General features: G+C 39.8%; 1 protein-coding gene across 4 annotated transcripts in view; it reads right to left on the bottom strand.

Annotated features, from left to right (window-relative positions):
* PCLO (piccolo presynaptic cytomatrix protein) overlaps positions 1–26378 on the bottom strand; it is a 402702-nt gene that overhangs the window by 133786 nt on the left and 242538 nt on the right. For all 4 annotated transcript variants that reach the window (XM_056341741.1, XM_056341742.1, XM_056341743.1 and 1 more), the window contains exons 8-9: positions 25499–25647; positions 17974–18055 (exon numbers count right to left, since the gene is read on the bottom strand). In XM_056341741.1, the coding sequence (XP_056197716.1) occupies positions 17974–18055; positions 25499–25647 (231 nt within the window). The remainder of the gene's footprint in view (positions 1–17973; positions 18056–25498; positions 25648–26378) is intronic.

The following is a 26378-nucleotide window of genomic DNA, read 5'->3' as shown; positions in this document are numbered from 1 at the left end:
TGAAACATGTGCAGGCATGTCTAAGTATCTTCAGTAGTTGTGAATCTTCAGCTTATAGCATGAAATTTGCTATTGAGTTCCCTGAATTTTTTGCTAAAAATTGTAGCCAGTTTGCCCCCTCTCTCTGTGTTTGTCTTCTTTTTTGTAATTAGGAGACCTGAGAACATCTTTAAAAAAGTCAGCTTCTTGTAAGACTTTACACCTGGGAACGTAAAGTAATGCAAATGTAATGCAAAAGAATGGAAGACTTTTTAAGCCTTTCTTTGGACATAACAGGTGAACAGTTGTCTCTCTTTTAACAGCCAATTAAGAATTGGGAAAGTATAAATATTTCAGCTAGAGAAGGGCCCTCTAAACAACACGTAAAGGGACCCACATAATAAACATAAAACAATACCATCTAAATACTCAAGCTAATTACAGGCATGGGGAATATAATTAAATTTCTGCTACAAGATATATCCATCAGGGTAGTTAATATCCCTTTAATTATAAACTTGGTATGGATGATAATTGATTAACTAAACATGTTGCTGCTTGGCTTGTTTCGAACACAAATTGTTTGATATACAGAAAGGATGCTGTGTTTTAAACAACAGCTATATTGTCACTCTGGGGCTGTGCTATGGGTAATTCTAAGATTATTTTTATTGAGGAGAATAATTTTTCAGTGTAATTGGAACAAACTGCATAGTTATTTGAAATTATTTCCTTATTTTCATGAAATCTTGTAATTTAGTACTGGTAAATAATGACTTGATAGAGAAAGCAAACTCCCCATTCTAAGGATAGGTCTAAATGTCCTTTACAATCGTTGAAAAATACAGTCTTTTAAAAAAAACAACACCTTGTTGCATAAAGCAAATGCATATACCTATGAAAGCATGTAAACAGTCCATTAGGACTCAAATTCATATGGGCTGCTCTACACATTTATCAAAGGACTTCTGATCAAACACTATGGAAAGACTCATTAACATGTTACAGATCTGAGGCTCGCAACTGGGAATTACTAAATTCAGTAAATCCAGTAAACAACTATTCTTATACAATGCAACAAATGAACACAGCAACTAATTCTTAACTCACACGATCGACACACGGGCTTTTGAAGACATCAGTAGGACTGGATACTTTCCATCACGTAGGGGAGTAATTCCAAAGGGCTGGAGTCTTTGCATGATACGCTACACTAGTGTCTCTACCTCTGACAGCTTAATTGTAACAGAATGGCAGAGAGGTGGCTTGCCATATAAATGAGCGCACAAGACACTTGATCTCAGAGGCCATTCAATGGACAACCACGCTAGATAACTTTGACAATCATGGCCTAGATTGGTTCCAATTTTGAAAACCTACGGTGTCCGGCCATATTACTGCTAATAAACCCAATTATTTCCTACGCCTATATAGATGGATTTTTATTCCTAGACACTTTGAAGAAGCTTGTGATTTTATATTTGCAGGTCTTCGAGTCAAACACATGACTGACATTATGTACTAAGTAGGAGCATGCTTGCTAAGGGACAGCCGCAGGGAGGGGTCTACCTGTGTGCGTTCATACATGGTTTTGCTGAACAATTCAGAGGGTATTTAATTTAATTTCACCTGCTTGTACTAAATTAGAAAACAGTACCCCATTATTACTATGTTGCAAAAATGTTACTAGAAGAAAAAAGTTAGCTTAAGTTACCAAACATACCATTCCTGGCAGTCAGAATGAATGAGCTACTTTCTGCGCAGTGAACTTTAAGTGCTCCATTCTGGCTGACAAAGAAATATTGCTTGCATGCTGCTCTGTTTTCTCATGTGAACATGGGATTTCAAATTTGCTTATACTATATCTATTGAAAATAATGAGTTTACTGTCACAGCACTCTCCAACTATCAAGCTGCAACAAGGTCTTTTACCATCTCATACCATCATACTCTTCATACCAGTCCCTCTGCTGCCTTCTCCTCACTCAGGGCACATGTTCTCTCTTCTCTCTGCTTCTTCCTTGGCTGCCCAACCACTTAACTTAACCAGCCACACCTGCACCTTATCTACATCAGCCAGCCTCCCCACCCCTGAAGCCAGCCCACAGCTGTATATTATCAATGTTAATTAAGCCAGATTCATCCCTGTACAATTCCCCCTTTTTTCTTTATTTCATACCTCATGTTTTTACCAACCATCACAAACTTTTTACAAATAAACTTTAAATACAGTTTGGACAACTTGTCCCCGAATTCCTTCTTCATTTTTATCTTGGCCTTTTCAGCTTCTACAGGTTGATCACCTTTCTTATCTGCTTTCTTAGCATCTGGGATTTTGCTTTCTTCAGAGGGGGGTTCTGATGAACTTACAGTGCCTTGTCCTTTCACCTCTTGGGTCACACTGGACAGTAACCCGAGTGAGATTTCAGCAGCAGCAGATCTAGAACACAGCACTAACACATCATTCTGTGTCCTGAAAAACTTCTTAACATCCTTGTGGTTGCCCATTTCTTCTACAAGTGGGGACACCTTCAAGAAGCACATAAACGTGGGAAAGAATGCCACCAGGCTGAGCAGCAGCAGCAATGGCAGGAGCCACCTGCAGCACCACACTGCTCCCACACCCCAACACAGCCTTCACCGCTTCTGGCCAGACCCACTCTGGACCCACCGCCACTGCAGGCTGCTGCCACATCTGGCCATGTACTCTGCCGCTATCACCCATTACCCTGTTTCTTAACTCCACAGCAATTAAGCTTCCTTCTCTTTGATCCCAACAGCTCACCTTTACTGGTGTCTGATCCAGATTCCCAGGCTCTTCACACCTATCTCAACACAATCTGGATCGCAGGCTGTCCCCACTACATTGGGCACCACCATCACTATTCAAAACTTCAGACATGCCCCAGCACAGCCATCACTGCTATTGCTGCTCATTACACTCAGTCTCATAATCTGAAGGGCCTCAATTGTTGCAGCACAAACAAACCAGTAGGCTGCAACAAGGCTCTACCATTGGCCAGATTCTACTGTCTGCACTGTATCTCCTGCCTCCAGAGGTCAGACCACACTGCTCCTCCTCCATCCAACCCCCTCTCCCACACTCCTCAGGGCTATTTAACCACTTGGCAGGAACAAGCTGCAGCTGCACATCGTCCATGTCAATCAACCCACTGCCTCTGAGGCAAGGCCAAAGCTGCACGTTATCAGTGTTAATCAACCCACTGTCTTCATTCCTCTACAGTTTACTACTTCTGTTTGCAATGACATTGCCCAATTTATCACCTCAAATGCAGACAGTTTATAAATTATCATCAACCATATGCTTTCTCAGATCTCTTTTCCCTTTGTTTTTGGATTTTTTTTTTAAAATTTTTGAGTCTTAATTCCCATCTCTCAGACTATTTTGGTATAACCAGACATTAATCTTTCAATTTTAGATTTTCAGATGTCTCTCACAGCATCCTTCTGGCCAAGTGTGGGATGGGTGGGTTCACGGTGCGCTGGGTGAGAGGCAGAGCTCAAAGTGAGTGAGGCTACATCTGGCTGGTGACTGGTCACCAGTGGTGTTCCTCAGGGTTCAATTCTAGGGCCAGTTCTGTTCAAGAGTTAACAAACTGGATGCAGGAGTTGAAGGCACCATTAGCAAGTTTGCTGATGGTACCAAAATGGGAGCTGCTGTTTAACTCCCTTGAGGGGCAAGAGGCCTTGTAGAGGGATCTAGATAGAATGGAACATTGGGCAATGATTAATGGGATTCAATGGAACTAGTCCAAATGCCGGATCCTGTACCTAGGACAGAGTAATGCTGGGCACAAGTATAAACTGGGAGATGAGTGGGTGGAGAGCAGCCCTGTAGAACAGGATCTGGAGGTGCTGGCCAACAGCAGGTTCAATCGGAGCCAGCAGCATGCCCAGCAGCCAAAGGGCAACCTGCATCCTGGGGTGCAGCAAACAGCATCACCAGCCAGTCAACAGGGGTGACTATCCCACTGCTTTCAGCATTTGTGCAGCCTCACCTTGAGCACTGTGTGCAGTTCCAGGCCCCATCATTTAGGAAGGATGTGAAGGTCCTTGAATGCATCCAGAGGAAGGCAACAAAGCTGGTGGAAGGGCTGGAAGGAATGTCCTATGAGGAGCAGCTGAAGACATTGGGTTTGTCAAGTTTGGAGAAAAGGAAGCTGAGAGGTGACCCCATTGCTCTCCACAGCTTCCTGAGGAGGTGAAGCCAGAGAGGGAGGTGCTGAGCTTTTCTCCCCAGGATCCAGTGATAGGATGCGTGAGAAAGGTTCAAAGCCACACCAGCTTTGGAGGTTCAGACTGGACGTTGGGAAGCATTTCTTTACTGAGAGGGTGGTCAAACACTGGAATAGGCTTCCTAGAGAGGTGGTCGATGTCCCAGTCAGTATTTAAGAGGCATCTGAACAGCACCCTTAATAATGTGCTTTCACTTTTGGTCAGCCCTGAACTGCTCTCATCAGGGAGTTGGACTAGATGACTGTTGTAGGTCCCTTCCAACTGAAATATTCTATTCTATTCTGTTCTATTCTATTCAATTCTATTCTAATGTAGATTTCAAGTGACTAATAAATGAAGAGCTACTTTTGAGAGAAATCCACACTTGGGAGAAAAATATTAATAAAATTGAATGGTTAATAGCTCTTTTTTTTGCTTTTGGGCAATTATTCTACTTTGTGACTTTCAAAAGGACATTTCACTTGTCTTTTCATATCCTTCCAGACATCACGAACTGCTTCAGTGATACATATTCACTATATATATAAAAAAATATATATATTTTAAAAAATAATGTATATTTGAGTAGTGACCAACAACTTGACAAAAATTCTGTCACTGGTGACCCAGCAAGCATCAGTGCAAAAGTATTTTAAAAATTCATCATTCCTTTTTCCTTAATTCCACCATTACATACTTTGTGTCCAATTACACTTACTTATTTTGAACTTGTGCAGCTCAGTGTATCTTAGACCACTATGAAATTGTATCCCCTTGTGTATTTTCTTGTGTTCCAGTAGCAACACAGCAGCAAGACTGTAATTTATTTTACTGGAATAGGCTGACCATAACCTGAGCTCTGCAATTACAATTTGGTCTTTTTTGTCCATTATGGAGATAATGAAGATCAGATTGCTGCCAATCTGTTTCTGTTGCTTTGGTCACAGGGAAGCTCACAAAATCTTATCTTTCTACTACTTTGTGGAGTAGCTCCACTACAGCCTTTAGAGTAAAAACAGCCTAGATTTCCTGGAACTAGTTTAGCATCTATGCAATGATTAGACTTGTCTTTCCAAAAAAACTGTCAATAACCCCTCACATAAGGTACAGGTTAAAAAAAAAAAAAAAAAAAGAAGAAGAAAAGAGCAGAGACAAACAGTAATTCCAGGTACACCAGGCTTTTGCCGGTGTTGGTGGTCTTGCCTTTAAAAAAGAGGTGAAAATTAAGTTTCCAGGGATTTTTCTCTTATAAAAGCAAATAGTATTCCAGCACCAAATGCACGGACTAATATTGTTGAATTATTAGATAAGTCCCATACAGTAGCAACACTTCAGCGTGGGCAGAATGCAGGCATGTGACCCAGAAGCTCTGTGCAAACATTGTTCATGTGCTAATTCAAACAAATATTTCCTCTGGGCTAATTTTTCAAAGTATGAAACAATTTGTCTATCTGATTAGATGAGCAAAGAAAGGAAGGAAGCAATTAGAATGTACAACGAATTTTCAATAATCACACATGAGTTTGTGCAAATTGGCATAGGAAAGTGTAAGTAACAAGCATCAGCAATTTGACTCTTGTCACAGAAACAGAGTTAGATGAATTTTTAATAGACTTAGGTGACTGAATTTTTAAGATAGATATGAAAAAAAACCACTACTGATTTGGATTTCTAAGAGCATAAGAGCATACCCTTCAAGTTGGCATTTGAAAATCATGATTTATTTCTGTGAAAACACCTTTGGATATTATGTGCTTTGAAGCTGAAACTATACAGAAGTAAAATGGGGAAAACTGAAATGGGCTTAAACTGCAAAATGCAGATGAGAACTACATCACATATCTTGGAGTAGTTTGAAATGGAAGGTATGTTGAAACCACATAGATAATAAGTGTTGTGTTTCAGATCCATGAGCCCATGCACAGACATACCACTGAGGGAGGAAAAAACTGCAAGTCCAAAAACAGTTTTCATCACTTTCTAACATCGCTTTCAAAAACCAATTTCAAAACCAGAAGGTTGACTCATAGCCAGCAAGCACAAGGGTGACCTTTTCTGGGCAAGGTCCAATGGTAGCAACTGGATAAATGCATGAGGATAAAGAATGAAAATGAGACATTAGGCATGGAAGATTTTGCAATGTGCCAAAATACTACGCTACAGCAATAAGAACTTATCAATCACACCAGATAATGCAAAGTCTTTGGACTCGATTTGGCTGTGAACAGAGAGAAAACACCTTTCTCCTGTGCTCATTTACTGACGTTATCTCCCCATTTCTCCTCCAGCCTTATCTAGACCAGACATATGCCAGGGTGCTGGTAGGCCCTTATCTGCCGGAACAATTTTACACCACCTTCCATTGTCTGTATGAAACAGCAATGTCAGCCACAGCAAAAAACCACCACAAATTCTCTTTGGAAAGTTCAGACTTAAAAGTTCCATGCAAGCTATTTACTTCAGTATCATAATACTGTGAAGTTTGGAGAACAGACGGAAAGGAAGCATGACAAAGCAAACAAAACAAAGTTAGATCAGGTACTTGGAAATCAGAAGGAAAAGTAATGTGTATAATGAAATCCAGGCTAGATTTTTATTTACATTATTATTCTTCTGCAATTCTCTGGAATACATAACATGATGATCCATATCAGAGCTTGGTTGCCTAGACAGTTCTAACATTTTCAAGCTTGTGCTCAGGAGAATTGTTTTGGTGCTTTCTAATGAAATTAGCTTAAATGAAGTTGTTTCCTAGAAACATGATTAAGCCTACTCAGTTACTGCATTTCTTGGTCATTGGCAATTAAAGCATAAAATATACATGAAGCCAAATCCTGAGCTGATGAAATTCAGATATATTCCAGTTGTTTTAATAGCACAGCATTTCTTTATATCAGCTGCAAATCTGCTTCATGCTGATTTGCACACTGGTTATCATCCTGAAGGATCATTAAGTGGTTTATGAATTAGCATCTTGGAGCACTTGTCATATCTACTTGAAAACAAGACACGGGTCTCTTCTTCTTGGATGATCTGTCACATCAGAATCAATGGCGTCAGCTATGGTAGACTGTAGCTTTAAATCTATAAAAATCCTGTAGGCACTGAGATTCGTGGTGTTTACTGATAGACAACAGTGGCTCAATAAATGTCACTGACTGACAACTAAACTCCATTGTTTAAGAAGTTAGTTTTGAATGTATATCAGCTTTGGTATTTGAGAAACAGCAACAGATTTAATGTAAATGTAATTGTATACAATATTCTACAATATGTAAGATGTAAGGTGTATATGCTAGTCATAATATAATGCTTAAACAAAAGTCTTTAGGAAAAGAGTAGCTCCCTATTAAATGCAAAGCAGCAGTCACTGCTTCACAAAGTGGCTGGACCACAGACTCTTGGAAGCTGTGAGAATATTGCACCATGTTTACCCTGGCCTTAAATTCTCAAATACCTCCTGTCAAGGCCACAACAAAGGGCTAAACAAATTTTATGCCTGACCTAGTAAGACTGTTCTTATCTTTAATAAATTTGGGAAAATTTTGCTATCTTCAATGAACAGTGATCATTATTACACCTGCTAAAAATTTTGTCCAGGGTGTTGCAGACTTGTCTAACACACAGTCAAGCTAAGAAGGAAGGAAGGAATGCATTCCTTTCCTTTATTTAGCATTACTTCTCCAGTAACCATGGTGCTGATATTTGGGGAGCACAAAGGCTATATCTATCATAAATTACTTTTATGAAGCTGGAAGACTGGAGGAAAGGGTTTAGAGGAAATAGAAACACCGCTCCATCCTATTACCTACTGGCCAGCAGTTCATGCTATCTATGCAGAGTGCTGATAGTATCCTAAGGTAAGATATGCCAATGGTGACACTTTTCTTAAATGCACACAGAAATGCAGACTTAGTGAGTTTACTCACTGTAAACTTATACTCCGGAGCACCTCAAGACTTTAGCAAAATCCAGAAAGACCATTCAGTCTTGGTCTTGTTGTCAGGACTGCATCAGTCAAAACATGATCTGGACCCTTCCCTATCTGTTCTGAATCTTCCCTCCCTTTGTCGCAATGTTCTTGCCCACACAACTTTATTTAGTGAGTATCTGATCACGTACACTCCCTTTCCCATCCTAAAATGAAGGACTTTTAAGCAAGTCACAACATATGTTAGATTTACACATCTTAATAGTCATAGGTAAGTGCAGTGGGGAAGAAGTTTTTCTTTACAACTAGTATTAACCTATCCTGTTTTAACTGATGCCCATTGCCTCAGCATCCTGCTGTGAAGAGCCTTGCTCCCTCTTGATAAGCTCCTCGTCGGTATGGGATGGCTGCTGTTATGTCCCCCCAGAAACTGTCTCCTCTTCAGGCTGAACAAGCCCTGTCCCCCAATTTCTGCTCTCAGGGCAGGTGCTGCAGCCCCCAGCCACCCCCCTGGCCCTCTGCTGTGCTGCCTCCCATTTGTCCATGTCTTTCCTGTGTTGGAGGTGGGCTGGGGGCAACACCAAACACAGTATCTGGACACAGCCTGACACATATTGAGTAGAAGGGGATGGTCACTTCCCTTGATCTACTGGCATGGTGCTGGTAACATGGCCTGGGATGCTTTTGGCCACCTTTACTGCCAAGGCACATGATGGTGGTTTACAGAGACCTCCCCCAAGGGCCTCTTCTGCCGACCTGCTCCCCAGCCAGTCTCTCCCCAGCTTCCATCAGTGCACAGGGCTCTTTGTCTCCAGGTACAAGATTTGTACTTAATCCTGTTCAACTTCATAATGGTTCTGTTGGCCCATTCCTCCAGCCTGTCCTGGTCGCTCTGAATGGTAGCCCTGCCTTCAAGTGTATTCCCCCAATTTGATGTCATCTGAGTGTACTCCATCATCTCCTCCGTGTCACTGATAAAGTTATTAAATGGTCCCATGACAGGGTCTTCTGTGGTATTTGTTACCTGCCTCTAGGAAAAGCACAGCCCATTAACCACTGTCCTCAAAACCCAATCATCTGACCAATTCTTTACTCATCTAGTTGCCCAGACATCAGACCTTTACATCCCAATTCCAGGCTAAAATTTAATGTAAGAAAATAGTCGAAGTCTAAAGTCCCTTTCCATTTACTGCAATACCCTAATTTCAGTCCAGTTTCACAAAACTTTACAGATTCTTATGAGGATTAATCCACCATAAAAATAAACTTTTGTCTGTTCAGCCAATGTGTCAGTCGATCATTCATGGCTTCACTGTAAAAAAATCAATCCCTGCGGTATTTTTAGTGCTACAGTAGTTGTTTTTAGCTCAAGCATTTTATTAATGTTCTTCTCAACGAAAGAGAATAGTTGAATAGATTTTATTCATGTTTCCTACATAATGTCAGGCAGCCCTGCCATCAGAGAAAAACATAAAAGATGCTTTGCTGGAATATCACAGCTTAGTTGGTATGTTATGAATCTGGCATATTAGCGATGTCTTAGCAACTATTATTAGCAAATGATAGTTCAGTCCTAGGTAAACGGAATGAGCTTTGTTAGTAAGATGTTATCTTAACATCTTGGACCAAAACTCCAAATAATTTGGTTTTATTTAGCTGTTTTGGAAGAGGATCTCCAGCTTTTGAGGCTATCTATATTTTGTTATGAAAACACCAAGTAAAGGCCTGAGGATCTAGCATGTAAATTCTCTCTATTACAATTCTGTGTGCTGATCTTGTGTTACAGACTTGGCATAATGCCCTGCTATTATAGAGTCATTCAAACTGCAGACAAGTGCTCATGTAATTAATCAACTTTTTAAACTCCTCAATAATTTTCTTAGAGCAGAGCAAATCTGTCTGGTGTTTGTGCAAACGTGTGTTGGTGATGGTTAAATAGAAGCTACTCCACTCTACCGCTTCCTTTGGGACAGGAGACACCACAGGGAGTGCACACATTATGGGGAACATTTTGAGGAATCTGTAGAGTGATGATACTGCCTGTGGTTAACAGCCACCCAGCAAAGCCTCTGTACACTAAATAATTTCTCTTGAGGGAAAACCAAAGGAATATCTCACCCAGATGACTCTCCTGCACCAAGGAATCAACTGATACAGTCCTGCATGAGTATCTGCCATGAATGGGGAAGAATCTGTGGAACAGTAAGTTGTAAAATGCCATTCGTCCAAAACAAGCAATACTTCCAATCATGTATTGTCTTTGTAATATACTCTGAATTCTCCTTCTTTTCTCAAAGACAAACACAGTATCTAGTTTTGGTGTACAATTCCTTAAAAACATTATAATATTCATATAAATTACACAAAATAAGTGAAGGAATTGTAGTTCCCCTGTTGTTAAACTTCAAATTAACTTTTGACTCATTGCTTGGAAAAGATCCTAAGCTGGCAATGGCAGAGACAGAAGCTTATGGTTTATTCTCAGAAGGGGTATCACAGAGCAGCTGTTCAGACTGTCTCCAGGAAGGATGGCGTGGCCATTTGACAGTTTGTTTCTTACAACCATTCAGTCTGCAGATACAGGCTAGCTTTGTGTTCGGAAATAGGAACTGTTCGCTAAAGCACGTTGAGACCTTCAATGAACCGCACATGCTCTGTCCCTGATGACATCAGTCGCTGCTGAATGAGGTCAGTAACTCTTTGCCATCACTTCTTATCTAAGTGGGGTTTAAACTCACGTCTTTAAGTAATGAAGTACCTTACTTCTCTTGTACTGAGCTGAGGTTGGTAATGAAAAAATAATAGAAAAATAATACTTAAAGAAAAGGAACATAGAAAAGTACATTTTCCATATTTTAAAGAGGGGGAGTTGACGAAAGGATTTTTAGTTATTTTTCTAAAAAAAAAAAAAAAAAAAGACAAGGCATAAACCTTGTAAGACTTGGAATGTCACATCTTGTTTGTGATATACTCATTTGATGTCTCACACAAAATGAGTATTTTTTATAATAACTCAACTGACTACTGCAAAAGAAAAACACCATATGAATTAAGTGCATAGTAATTTACTAGTCAGCTTGCTTTGTTGATATTAACCCTTCAAAATGCAGGGTTTTTTATGTGACAGGGATAAAGGTAATTTATTTACCTGCATACCTCATTCCTTTAAACACTGCAGTCTTCACTTCTATATCAAGAGAATGATATATCAATTTTTTCTATCCATTAGAAGAAGCTGTCAAATGAGGGAAATTTTCTGTCTTTCCTGAGAAAATAGTATATTCTCAAGCCAATGACTACTGCTGTCCAACACATCAACAAGCAGCCACATATAAGCATTTTTTACAGAAAACAAAAAGAAAATTTCTGATAAACACGCAAATTAGCACTTCGATAAGTCTTACATTTTTGCCTCCTGAAATTGTATCTCCTTTAGATAAATACGTATTCTAATGACTATGGGGCACATGATACCTTCTTCTTGCATGGGGTGTTTTTTACAAAAAACAAAAATTTTTTTATAAAATTCATGTAATTTTGGGGTACCTATCCTCAGACAGCTTTGGCTTTATCAGCGTTGACTAACGTCAGCTTCACTCCCTTCCCTGTTGAATAGATTTCTTCAGGAATGAGAAAAATTTCTGGCAAACTTTAGGTTATTTTAAAAAAAAAAAAATTCTGACAACCCCCCTCCCTCAACTTCTCTTTACTGAAGCAAACCAGCAAACAAACATGCAGGCACTGAGTGCGTATTACCTGTAAACAATATTAAAGTTTTTAAAAAAATCAGAAACACAGATAATGAAGAAGAAAGGTTTCACTTGACAAATGCTGCACCTGTTAGCTCGGTGCAATGATGCTATGAGACAATCAGAACCTCAGAGTTCTACCAACTCACAAGGAACATTTTCTTTGCGTCAGTGACCTGCAGAATCAGAAGGTCTTAATGTTAATCATCCTGCATTCAGATTGTACACCTAGTGCACTTCAAAGACCTGTACAAATCTGTGAATAGTTAAATAATGTCCTCTACAAGTCTTTTGACTGTTCTGTAACTTCTTTGTATATAAGCCATATCTGTTCATCTCATCTAATTTTAGATCTCTACAAGACATTCTCTGCATTATTAACTTTTTCTGGTGTCCTTTATCAGTTGTCTCATCAATATTATGCAGCCCTGAATGTTTTGTCTTCTACTCCTTCATGAGAAAGTGCTGGTCTGCATCCCTTATCTCCAACACAGAAAATTCTGCTTTGTCTTCTGTGAATCTCATTCTCACATGCCAGCTTTTCTCTTGGCTTTCCATGAAAACCTGGGAGGCCGACTGAGCTCTAACATTCAGCGTGGCAGCGATATGTTTCTGCAGCCCCTTCTGCTTGAAAACTATGAAAGGAAACTGGACCTTTATAACCAGTAGATACATTTCACTCTCAACTACCTCCACTCATCTTATTAGACATCCTTCAACAGATGTTCACACACTGAAAAGTGAATAAACAACAGAGCAGCCAAAAAGGGTTCAGGGAAAGTATTTTAAGTACACACACTAGTGCTTTTCAAATTCAATTAGAGACAAGGCACATCAACATGGAATATATGGTCTGTATCTCAACAAAATGTTTTTAACAAATCCAAAATATTGCTTGTGATCATATATATATAAAAGACAAATGATATTAAGTTCTTTCTAAGATTGCTTTTAAGACACAGAAAGACATCTTTCCTTCCATTTATTTCCATCCCTGTCCTTACTTACTGCTATATGACTTCAGTGGAAAATCTCTGACATTGCCTGGTTGTAACGGCTATGTCCCTTTCTGTTTATGGGGTTTTACCTTCTGTACCACATCTCTGATAAGGAAAGAATGTTTAAGGCAATGATGGCCATTAATTAGGGATTAAATCCTTCGACAGTGACAAGTTAAAGGAGGGTACTGGGGTTTTGTGCAAAGTATTATCTTAGTTCTTCACAACATTAAACCAAAGAAACAGGACGAGTTATCCTCTAAGAAAAGAGTATGAGGAGAAGAGATGGGTTACACTTCTCACCCTCTGTTTTTCACTACTATATCATATTCAAGACACAGACTGTGACTATATTTAATGTGGTTTTTAATTGATTAGTAGTCACATACTCACCATACTTCAGTATTTTGGTGCAAGAACTAAATTTGCTGAACTTGCAGGTGAAAGAACCCTAAATACATACGGTTATTTATTTACAGGCTATCTATAGCAGTAAGGCCTTGCTATAGGAAAATTCTTTGAATCCTCTTCCTCTCTTTTAGGATAAGTACCCCATGAGCTGGCATGCTGCAGAAGCGTAGTTTTATGTACAGGAATCAATGATCCTTATGGACAGTATGAGGCATCTCTGATGTGTACGTAGCATCACAGCTACCCCGTCATCCTCTTAGTGTTTCACTGACATCACTGCTGAAGTGAAGATTAGGGACACAGCCTTCTCCCACAGTCTAATTCTCTTCTTTACTGTAAAGTTCACAGCTTTTTCTTAATGCTTCCCTGCCTTTTTATTTTCATGAGAACTGAAGAGGATGTTGCGCAATATGGGCAGCCTGGGTTCTCAAAGGTATGTTCTGCTGCCTGGAAACACAGAATATCCTACCTTTTGAAAGGGAAGAATTCCTTGTGAAGTAAAGTAAGTGAAGTAAAGCAGCAAAAATTACCTTTGAGTGAACTCATTGCACCTATAGACCTACTGAGATGTGTCTACCTTGTTGGGTTATCACCCAGCTTTCTGATCAGGAATGACACAGTGTTAAGTTTTTATCTTTACAACGTTTCCAAAGGTATTGCCAATGCTTTCATTACCTTCAATAGCCATGTCCTCTCTTGACTTTTTCAACTATAACTATGACATGTTAAAGAACAGAAGAGAAAATTCTGGCAGTATAAAACAGTGCTTATGCTGCTATGCTAAAAGATCCAAAAGGAGCAACGGATTCTCAGTGAAAACAAACAGTGAGTTTCTGGAGCGTTAAACACTGCTACATTATCATTCACTAATCACTGCCAACATTGCTTTGCAACTCAGCATAACCATGATGCCAATTCTTTTTCTTTAAATTGCAAATTATTAATTGATCTTTGCAGAGAAAATCCTTGACAATTCCTTCATATCTATCATCATTGCCTGAGGAGGGGGATATTGCACACCTTGAAAGCAAAAGATGTGACTTCTAGATGATGGCATATGCTGATAAACAAGAACCCTCAAGAGAGAGTCCAGCGAGCAAGTATACATTTATTTTTCATTCAGAGCTACTATTCTCTTTCCATCGCAATTTTGGCTGGTTCCTTGCTCCTTAAAAACCTCATTCACATGCTAAAATTTGCAGAAAATATTTTTGTGTTTAAAATTATGCTAGATTATCTAAGAGGCATCAAAAGCATCTGTACCTCTGAGCTAGTTTCTATTAATCAAGAAAGTAAATAAACAGAATGCATCTGCACATAGTACGTAGTGATGTAGCCTGAATTTTAAGTAATTTGGCACTGCTATTATTAATATTAATGATTTGACAATTTCTGGATCCATAAACAGGAAGTAACCTCCAGTATGGTAGGTATGTGATGAGATCTATGGAATTCAAATTATAACAATGATACTAGGATGAAATTCAAGCTTGCCCTATAGTTACAGGTGTTGTATAGCCAGGTCCCTGGGCTGACCCAGCACCCTGAGTCATTCATGCCAAGGCTGGCCCAGGAACTCTCCAGTGAGATGAGGTGATGGGCTGAACCAATGGCCAGCTTCCCAACAAAGCAGCTATCAACAGTTAGAGGAGTTCTCCAAGTGGGAATTGTGGACAGATCAGGAGATTTCCCCATGTAGCTCCTGCTGGATATGCACCAGTTAAGATACCCCATTTGTATACTTAAGATGCGTTCATTAATTCCCTGAGAGGAGAACCTGTCAGTCTCAAGCAACTCCCCAGGCAACTCCTGCTGTTGAACTGACAAAACTGCACATAGATCATTTAAAGCATCAGCAGAAACTGTTCTTGCATGTGCAGAAATGATCGCATAGGACAGGCTTTTGTGCATAGCGAAGACAGAGGATGTACACACTGTACATCCTGTAAGATAATCAGAGACAACAGATGATGCATATGCTGTTGTGGCCACCCAGGACCACAGGCCAGCTGGCTTGTAAGAATACAGCAATGCAAGGGTTCAGGTAGTCTTGTCCAATACAGCCAAAGATGCTGCTGAAAGAGTGCTTGCCCTGAAGATGCTGCAGAAAGGACGGTTGCCCTGAAGATGCTACTGAAAGGATGATTACCCTGAAGATGCTACTGAAAGGATGGTTGCCCTGAAGATTGTACTGAAAGGATGGTTGCCAGAGAGACGCCCATCAGCACGTGGACAGTGACTGGCTGTCCTCTTGGAGAGATCTGACACCCCATGTGAGCTTTATTGAGGGTGGTTGGTTTTTTTAACATACGGTCTTCCTCTGCCTGTGCAACATTTTGGTACTTTGGGTAAGAAAGAGAGGATGAAGGAGAAAGGGAGAGCAGAAGAATGTGAGTAAGGAAAGAAACAATGAAAAAAAGAAAAAGAAAGAAACCAGCTGGCCAACACACCAACAAATCATGGCATCTAGATGAATATCCAACAAACTTGTAGCAAGGTAGCTGTGGTGGAGTAAGAGTGTATGTTGTTTAATGTACCAATAGGTTAAGCAAATTTTGCTGTATAATAGATTTCTAAGTCTGCCTCTGGTTAACAGCAATTGTCTGGTTAATGAACAAAGATACTGGCTATTAGTTTGCAGAGAATAATCAGAATTGATTTTTTTAAAAAATAAATAAAACCCATGTGTGCGGCTCTGAGAAATGTCATCTGGAAAGGTGAAGGCTAAGCAGAAAGCACTGCATATTTAAAGAGAGTTTCCGTGCACTTTAATTCTTCAGACACTGAGAGAGGGGGAGGAAGGGACGTATGAAGTCAAGGAGTCACAGTACTTCAAAGACGTACAAGGTGCAAAAAATACAACTTCTTCTGGCTCAGATCTTCCCTGTTGGCATCCTATTCCACTTTTGGCTCTTTTCTGTACAAAGCATTTAAGCCTTTTCACACCTGTAGGGAAATCTATAAGTACATCATATAGAAGTATGTCTGTGCAGGTCTCCAAAGGTGTATCTGGACTAAAAGCCAAAAGTATGACTGCAGCTTGTAGACACATAGCCAAGCTTGCTTAATCCAATTAAAATGTAGGTACAATACATCACAGCTATAGCAGCCAGCAGTCCTAGGGTGGGCTATGAAACCTTAGCAGGATCCTGAGTAAATATTTGATCCTGTGTGATCTCATGTTGTGCAGGGTGTTAGTCAATGGGAAGTCAATACCTACACCTTGGTTTCCCAGTCACCATTTACAAGGCATTTACACCGATGCACAGTACATTGCTGTGGCTGTCAGCACGAGAGCTGGCAGATAGTCTGGAGTAGACAATTCACATTGCGTGAGAATAAGCAATTTTACAGAGGAGAGCAGGCCGTCAGAGGCATTAAATAACGAGCTATGCACAGTTGTGTGGTTGTAGTTCCACTTGTTCTTGAGTGAGCCAGCAGCTTGGTACACAACGTCACATCACCCTGCAGGGCACCCATCCCCACTAGGATGTCAAGGAGCTCCTTAGGGACTGAGGGCCCTGGGCAGCAGGGGCTGACACATCAGCCGACCAGGTGGCTCCTTTCAGACTCTGCTGTGTGTGTCTGGGGGTCTTTCCGTATCCTGAAATCATCACCGGGTGTTGTTACACTGGCTAGCAAGAAAATACATCATAACGTGTACAGAGCATTCATTTAACAGCCTAATTATGAGGGAGATACTGGGGATGGAAGTGATCAAGATTTTACTGCCAGAAACCCTGTGAAAACAATATTTAGCAATTCAGTTAAGTTCACGCCACTTTATACTTAATGCTTGAGGGAACACCAGAGCTGGAAGTCAGTAAATACTTCTGCTAGAAAAAGAGGTTGACACATGCTATTAGAATTTTTTAAGCAAGTTAAAACAGAGTCTGATGGTTTCATGACAAAACCGCTTCGAGCATGTACCTCTGAAAAAAGACAAGGAGCGTATTAAAAAGGACTTTGAGTTCCTTATCAGTATGAGATGTGAGAAAGAGGGCAATTCCAAAAGCTTGGACAGACAGACCTTACCTGTGCTAGCTCTAGTAACTGGCAGCCTTTTACAATTTGATACATGAAAACATCACACTGCGCTCCCGCTCACAGTCCGGGAGGTGAGCGACTGTAACCTTTGCCACTTTCATCGCCTTTGCAAGCAGAGTCAAACTTACATGAACATTTGTGTTAGCACCAGGGAAAGCAGAATAAATCTGAAGTCCTGTGATAAATGCCTCCATGTGAAGAGATCACCGAAAAATGGGATCCGATTGTTCTGCTAACCCCCTTGTAAGTTCCAGTACAGAAAGAATAAAATTCTCGGTTCTGTACATGCTGAACACCTACCCAAGCCTGTTTTATAGAAACTTCTCATACAGAGAATATAGTTACATAAAAAGCAACAGCAAACCAGACTGCTCATATGTATAATACAACAGATTTCCCCTCTGTTTTTAATGTCTGGATGGCTTATATATCTCAAACAGATCTTGTGACCTTTTTTCTGCACTGCTGCTTTCTGTTACAATCAACTAGCAAGATTTAAAATGACCACTGAATTCCCTGCTGCCTATGACAGAGAAACTATTTTTAATACTGCAAATCTTTTGCATGATTCACGCTAATCAAATTAATTAACATGTCTCGTAGAGGGCTGTGGTTTTTTTACCTGAAACTGTGTGATCCTTCGGGTCTCTCAGTAGTTTGAGCCTTGCGTGAGGGAAAATGTACTGCAGGGGCTTCCCATTTATCTGAGGAACACAAATATGCAAGTCATAAAAAGATAAAACAGCATCAATTCTATCACTAATTTTAGACAGCTGAAACAGAAACAAGCAAACCAACTGATTTCACCCAGGGAAATATCACGGCTTCACAATTCAAATGATCCTCCAAGTTTCAAGACACTTGTCAGACTGGAAAATCCTTCTGCAGGGGAATGAATATTTGCTTCCATAAAGCCAGATTAATTTTGGATACAGCTTTAGATCTGATTTCTATTTCCTAATGACTAGAAGGTGGTCACTGTCCTCTGCAGCTTCTCTCAACATTAATCATTTGTCTAAGCAATGTTCAAGAGAAGAATGAAATTCAGTATAATTCCTGTAATTATTATAAAATCCTGTTCATACAGACCTAAACAAAATGGTAGTGGAACACGCAAACAGGCACGAGTTACTACTCTAGTTTCAGCAGACCCACACATCCCAACGTCTCTCTTGCCATCACATTGCAAGTCTTTTGAAAGACCCAACCTAAAACTTGTAGGACTACGTTCTGAATGACAATGCGCAACATTTGCTTGGGCTAATACTGGGAAGTGAACAAGCTGAAAGCAACACCTCCCCACCACACACACTAAAGAGCAAGGTTTCCAGCTGGGATGATCCCACCTGCCCCATGACACAGGCACAGGAGGGGCCACACAGCAGGGACTAACCTATCTGCCGGGGATGGTCACCCTGTGTCCCCACCAAAACGCCTTTGCAGAATGCACGTTTGCTGCAACGCTCACACACCTCACAGATATCACGCACCCTCTTCGCCTGCACTTTTGGTCTTCCAGAGGCAAAGCAGAATCCACCACATCTCTGCCCATGCCATGCTGGTGCCAAGCCAGAGCGCTGCACCCGGACCAAGAGAAGTGAGTGCCTGTGGCTGCTCAAGGCTGGGCATCAAGACAGGATGGGACCCGGGGGAGGCAGGATGAAGGAGCCAGTGGGACAGTATTAACCAGCATGGTAATGCAGCAGCCTGAGTGGATCAGCAGCCTGCTGTCAAGGGTTTATTACAATTACTTATATGTCAGTAGCATTTAAAGGGATTAATCTCCCCCTGAACTAGGCACTTCAAACCCAGTTTCCCCCCCTGGAGAGTTTATCATGATAATGGATATCAGAGAAATGACAGGAGGGGAGAGAAAGAAGTCAAGGGACTCGTTTAGCTCAATCCCAACACGAGCAGAAGAGGTGTTTATACATCTGTTGTCATAATTCAGTTTCTTATCCAGTGGATGATGCAGCCAGAAGGCTGAAATCCTCCCGTAACACAATGAGAGTAGTGTTGAGCGTAATTAATCTCACACATAAAGGATATCAGGGATTTGGTAGTGGACAAGTGGACTCCAGAATAAATCAGAACATGAGATCAGGCAGACTTTAGGGCTTACCACAGAATTTTGCCAGGGCATAGGGTCTGATGCTACCAGAAGTGTATGAAGCACCATGACACTTCCATGCTTATAAATGAATAGGGACAGTGTTACGTTTTTAATGACATGATCAGAAATTCAGCAAGTGTAATTTAACAGTAAAAACAATTTATTTGGCGTGTGTAGCTTACATAAAATTGTAAAAAAAGTGAAAGACTGTATGTAATTTTATTTTTACTTAAATAAAAAAGAATACAGATCAGTGCTATTCAAGAGAAGCCTATGAACACATTTGAGCAGATCCTTAGTTGGGATCCATTTTGGTGGGAGCAATTCCATTTAACTGAGGAATGTTGCAGCTCATAAACTTCAGTTCACATTGTTTTTCATTGCTCTATCTTATCTTTCTTTAGCAAGATTGTTTTTTTGAATAAATAATAATCCAGAAATATCCAGTGCCGTATTGTACATAATTCCTGACAAATATATCAGAAAACAGAAGTCTCCTACTTTAGCTTCCTCATTACTTTCACTTCCAGAATTTTACAAGAAGTATAAATCTTGGTGATTCATATAGGTATGAATAAAAACATTAACGTTTATTAGCATTCAGGATGGCATATTTTTTTTTATTGGTGGTGGGAATCAGTACTTAAATCGAACATGCCATTAGGCATTTACCTTCAGAACAGCATGTGTCTGAAAGTGGCAGAATAAACAGGAAAAAACAGTGGTTGCTGGAAATAGATAATGCAAAGAGCAGCTACATTGTTTTTGATGGTTTTACTTTAACCACTAATGCTTGTACTTATCTGAAATCTAGTAGTCTATTTGAAAACCTGCAGAACACAAATTATTTTCTGTTCCCAGCTGTTTGTTTCTTCTGACTTCCACAGAAGTTGATTTCGCTTCATCTGAATATATGCCAGGAGCCCTTTCTATATGACTGTCCTCCCAATCACCCCAGTGAAGATGCAGAGGGACACACCGAAGTTGCACAACTGTGACAGCGTAAATCTGAGCTGTGGCACAGAAGAGGCAGTCCCTCCACTGCAAGGCACAAGAACGGAAGATGTGTAAATTCCCAAGCCCAGATTTAGGTCCCAGGGAAAAATGTGACTTGATCCTGCTTACTTGCTACAAAACCCCCAGATTCCTGCCATCTGTCCTTGCCATCAAGACCCTTTCCTCACCTTTCTGGGAGCATTTGGTACGCTCCAGTAACAATTTTTGTAACTCAGCACTGGCAATGCCATCCTCTTCTGACTGCAGGCACATTTTGACTCTCCAGTGTATCTCCCCTCCTACTGCGCTCCAGGAGCTGACATGGGACTCAGCTCACGTTTTTTTTCTGCATATTACTCAGCAGGCCCTTGGGGGTTGCATCCCAGCGAGTTAAATGAAAACGGGAGTATAAAGTGTTTCCTCCAGGAATTTAAGTTCTGGTTATGTGTTTCATGTTATTTGTCAGCTCAATGCCTCTCCAAAAAAGATGGAACGAATGGCAAATAAATGCACTGAGGTTTTCTAACACTGTTACAGAGGATCAGTGTAAATATACACTTTATTTTCCCTTTGGTACCTTTAAATGTTTTATCTGATAAAGAAACTCCACAGAAGACTCATTTACTGGAATTTTATAAGGTAAAGAGCACAACTAAGAATAAATTTCTTCAGTGCTATATTTAAGAAATAAAAAAGCATCAAATGTACTTCAGTGTCCAGGCAAAGCCCATAGCAATAGCTGTAACATATTAATTGTTTTTTGGATCAGGTCATCAAAGCCACAGTAATTCCTGGTTTTAAGTGGCGCTGCACCTCCCCTTCCACCAGTATCTTAGACAGGACCTGGTAAGGTGAATCTCAGCAGCTACACCTGGCTGAGTCCTTTAGGAAATCCAGTCTGCCAGGAAAATTCTACCTGAGTTCTGTATCCAGGAACAAGACGGTGGATGCTCAAGGTGACAGGTTAGACAGTATCTGTCCTAATCTCTAAACACAACAGGTACTTGCATGGCCTGCGAAAGCTGGCCAAGGATTTCCACGGCTAAGGTGACCCTGCCCCTTTGAAGCGCTACATCTCCTCTGCACAACGGATGAGTGTCAATTTGTCTGGAAATTCTCTGTACTGATAGATCCCTGATGATGGAGACGTTTTGCAAAAGAAGTGCTGAAGAAAAATGTAACAAATACAATGTTCCTGCTCATTAGAAAATTGCAAAGCCTTTGCTTCTGCTATAAGGTCAGTACAGAACTCTGACTTTCGATGTAGAAGTCATTCTGGTATGCAGTGAGAACATCATTTCTGGATGACTCAAAAATGAGAAACTGCCTGCTAAATTCCATCCTGAATTACAGTGAGGGGGTGGCTAACAATTCACTCATTAGATTAAATATTTTAACAATTACACTAAATTTGGAAATGTTCTGTTTCTCATCGTATTTCCAGAGAATGTGAATCACAAAACGCCTTCCTCCCCTCAAGCCTCGAACAGAGAAAGCAGTTCACTATAAATGAAAATAAAATCTCCTTGCTAGCCAGAAAAAAATCCAAACCAAGCAGGATGGACTTAAAAAATGTGGAACAGAAGTTTGCAGGTAGCCTTCTGGATGTCTGCCACAAACAGTATTTTCTCCTTTTAACCCCCCTGCTCTACAGTACGACCCATTTTGTCATAATTTCTAAATATTCAAGTGCCTCTTAAAAGGCATGGCTTAAATTTCAAGGGAATGATACCGATCCATGAACCAAGACAAGCATCTACTTTTTGAGGCCCTTTAGAAATAAAGCCCTTGCCTTCTCCTTGTGATTAGCAAACTGTTGCCAAAGCGAACTGATGACAACACACTGGTATTACGATAAATCTGGGATTTTATTATTCATTTAAGAAGGCCCACTAATGGTCACTGTTAGTTCTGTATTTAAGCAACTAAGCAAATTGTAGAGGTCAACAGGGATCAGTGAGAAATCTGCAATAGATTATGTATTGACTAGGTTTTAACCCATGTTTAACCCTCCTCAGGTAAGCAGTTCAGAATTGTTATACTGGGAAACAGCTATTGAGACACTAAACTGCACTGCAATTTAATGTGATTTAAGAATACTATGTAGCACCACAGAAGTTGTATAGAAACAAACATATTTTAGATTAATAATATAGTATAGTGAGCTTAATCCACGAGGTTATAAGAAATCCATGGAAACTTAGTTCAGGGTTGTCACTCTGTTGCATTCTTGCTTCAAAAGCACAGGGTTGTACTTTATTTACTACCTTTAATTGTACAAGGTCTGTGGGACTTAATCAAGCAGTTCTGATTTCATTTAGCAAGGAAATTATGTTTCACTCGTGAAACAAAATCTTCTGGAATACAAATGTCATAGTGGTCAGTAAAATATTCGCATTTTTTTACAAAGGAGAAAATTGGCAAATTCACAGCCAATAAGTGTATTTGGAAACATCGACTGATACATTACAAACAGATCAGTGCTATTGATGCCAATGCTTCCTTTTGTGCCTGGTGTGTGGCAGTATGGGATACTAAAGGAGTTGCAATGGTTTAATACTGTGATAACTAGGCATCTGTCCTCCTAACTGGTTTCAGGAAAGCCTCTGTGACAACGCAAGCTCTGGGTGAAGGTGGACCTGTTGGGATGGTCAGGATGAAGAATGATTTGCTGCTGTTGGCAACAGAGTACTTTATACTTGGACACTACAGCTCTCGGTGCAGAATGGAGTTGTGGACCCAGGAGACAGACAGCATGGGACAGTGAATTCATTAACTTTTTTTTTACAGAAGAGACAGGGCTGAAAGAGCCTTTAGGGAGTGTTTACTTTGCCTCAGCACACTCACTGGCCTGAAAAAGGTTTCTTTTTCTTGATAGCTCTAAAATATAAAATGAATGCTAAACCCCAGAGTTGTTAATACTGATTTACTTGATTCCGTTGCTAAGTGGTTTACTTTCAGGATTCAGTGTGGAGCTAATTAAACTTTAAAATGGCTCTGACCCTTTTTATCTTGTCTTAAAGTAACTCCATTTCTGGATGTGTCTGAAAATATGTATTTTTTAAAATTATAAGAAAGAAATGTTCACAGAAGGTATCTAACATGCACAAGCTCTGAGTAACATTTTGACAAGGTAGATGATGCAGAGTTGGTATTTCTCCCTTCTGCAGACACATTGGTACTATTTTCTAGCAGTGGGTGAATGTCAGTAGCTAAACTCTGCAGAAACTGATGAAGAAGAAATGGCTGTAAATCTTCCACATCACTTTTCTTCTGCAGAGGCTTTACATGGCACCCCACAGAATCATTTAGAACATGTTCACTCCCCAATTTCCAACCCAGATTTTACAAAACCTTAAAAAATGCCTTTGGGGAGATCTAAAATGTGGTATCTCTATTTCCATATAAACATGGGCATATCATGACAGCTTCAGGGAGAAAAAAACCCAATCTTTTCCTTCTGGAAATAATCCAGGAAAACAAGAACTCTCAGGTCCCTTAACTTCCTTTCGAAAATTTTTGATCAAAGTCTTTAAACCAGTCCTAGTGTAGTGCTATGTATACAAGAGAACAAACAAGTATCAGAGCTTTGAGTAAATTGCCTTGGAACTGCTTCCGAGGACAAAATCTCTGGAGTTCTAAAAGTTAAGTACATCTTACTGACCACTTCCAGATCACAGAGCTCAGTGTAACAGCAACCTTTTTCGATAAATCTGCTTTTCAAGGGAAACCTTTAATTCTACCTCATGACCATGTAGTGGTCAAATACAATTATCTAGACTTAGAATAATGCATGTTTCCCATGAGGATTAAAGTGCTCAGATGATAGGCAGTATTTTACCTATTGCCAGTGATATTAAGAGCTGTGAAGGCTCTAAAACATCCTTTATCCTGCAATAAAGTTGGTTCATAGAATGAGTTATTTGAATAGATTCCTGTAAGACTTGTATCTTGTAAATCCCTCTTTCTGAACAAGAAATGGTCAGGCTCAGTACAGCCTAGGCTGTGTGAATCTCAATATATGCTAAACTAGAGATAGGAAAAGAGGGAAAAATAAAAATAAATTACTTTTTGTATTGTAAGACCTTTGAATGCTTACTTCATAAATTCTACATCCTTACTTCATAAAACCTACATTCTATTGTCAAATATCAGCATAATTGCTCACCAGCAAAAAAGTTCCAATCACTGCCAATGACATTAGGATATTCATGTTTCTATGTTATCAGAGGAATTAATAGGCTAATAAGTACCACATATACCATATACCACTATAGGCTATTAAGTACCACATATACTATATACCACTATAGGGTACTAAGTACCACAAAGAGGCCATGCAATACCTTATCTTGCATCCATTGTGCCTCATGGGAAACAGTATAATCTCAATCAATCAGTACAAATGACAACTGATAGAAGCAAAGACCTTAAAGATTTGAAATATATAAACTTAATTAATACAAAGAGGACATTTGATGGTATACTACGGTGAAGCAGATTTAAAAGTTGGCAAGCTTGAAAAGCAGAATACAATGTTTTTATTTCTCCCGATAATAAATTAAATATTCTAATTATTAGAATGATAAAGTCTTGCTGATTTATTCAGTAACTGATCACAGACTGTTGGGATTATACTAACCAACTAAAAGCAGGAACAAGTGTCAACACGATAAAGCAACTCTTTTCCTTAAAATACTAAAACAACGGTTTGAATTTGGATGGGCTAAAGCTGGTAAGGTAAAATGGGACTGCTTTATTTTTGTATTTTTTATTTAAATAGGAATACCTTATGTATAGATAGCTCTGGTTAGCAGATTAAACCCTTTCAGAAATGTTTCAAAAATCAAAAGACAACCTGATTAGTACCGAGTTGCAGATGAATGTTACTTCAATTTAATCAAGTACTGGTGACAAATACAGGTTCAACAGCACTTCAGCTGAATGTAGCTGGAATTTGATTAATCCTGTAGTCTCTGCACTATGGGGCAGTATGGTTAAATCATCAAACATTTATGAAACTAAATGCACATCTTACTTGACAGCTCACTTGATCTTGGTGTTGACTTGTTGGTCGAGAGTGGGACAACTTCTCTGGCAGCCTTCTGTCGAGGGCATGTCCGTTCTCCAAACGAGACTCCCTGGGTTTGTCAAACCAATCTGTTTCTTCACGACGGAGATGATAGGCTTAGAAAACCAAGGACAGGTCAAATGTTCTGATCCAGGGCTGGGCAAAGGGCAATAATGTGCATTGTTCATAGCAAACATGCATAGTGGTTACTAATTGGCCATGCAGCTAAAGCAAAGATACAGGCGAGACTTGAGACATTGAACTCAGGCATAATTTAGCAGTATGTGATAAAGTGAGAAGATTCTGTTTATGCCAAAACTATGGATATTAAATACCAGAAGAAACCCACTGCTGGGTGCTATAGCCATCTCCTTCCTTCTGGCAGCTCAGAAATACACTGTAGATCCCACACATTTGAAAAAAAGTAGCCAAATTAGTTAATTTGTAGTAAGCTAAGGAAAAGAAAACAACCCCAAAAATCAAGCCTCAAAACCCAATCCCCATTAATTCCCAAACTTATGAACTAAATATTGGTCAAAATATTTTGGAAGTCATCTAGAACTACTTGTAAGCAAATTGAGACTCCTTTATGAAAGCAGTATCATCCCAAACCAAAGATGACATGAAGCATTCTATACTCTTGGTAATCCTAAGCAGAAATGCATTGCAAGTGTTGTCCTTTTGAATTCCATCCCCCGATTTTGCAGTAGGAGCCTTTGCGCATGGAAAGTCAGTCAGAATGTTCTTTCCGCAATAGTTCTAAAAGAATACTGTACTTACATTTGCAACTATTTTAAACCTGTATAAAATCTATTGTGTTAGACAGCCTTTCGGGACCAAACAGCAC

Source organism: Falco biarmicus, chromosome 5, assembly GCF_023638135.1.
Source record: "Falco biarmicus isolate bFalBia1 chromosome 5, bFalBia1.pri, whole genome shotgun sequence".
Taxonomy (NCBI): Eukaryota; Metazoa; Chordata; class Aves; order Falconiformes; family Falconidae; genus Falco; species Falco biarmicus.
This window is presented reverse-complemented; position numbering and strand designations above follow the sequence as displayed.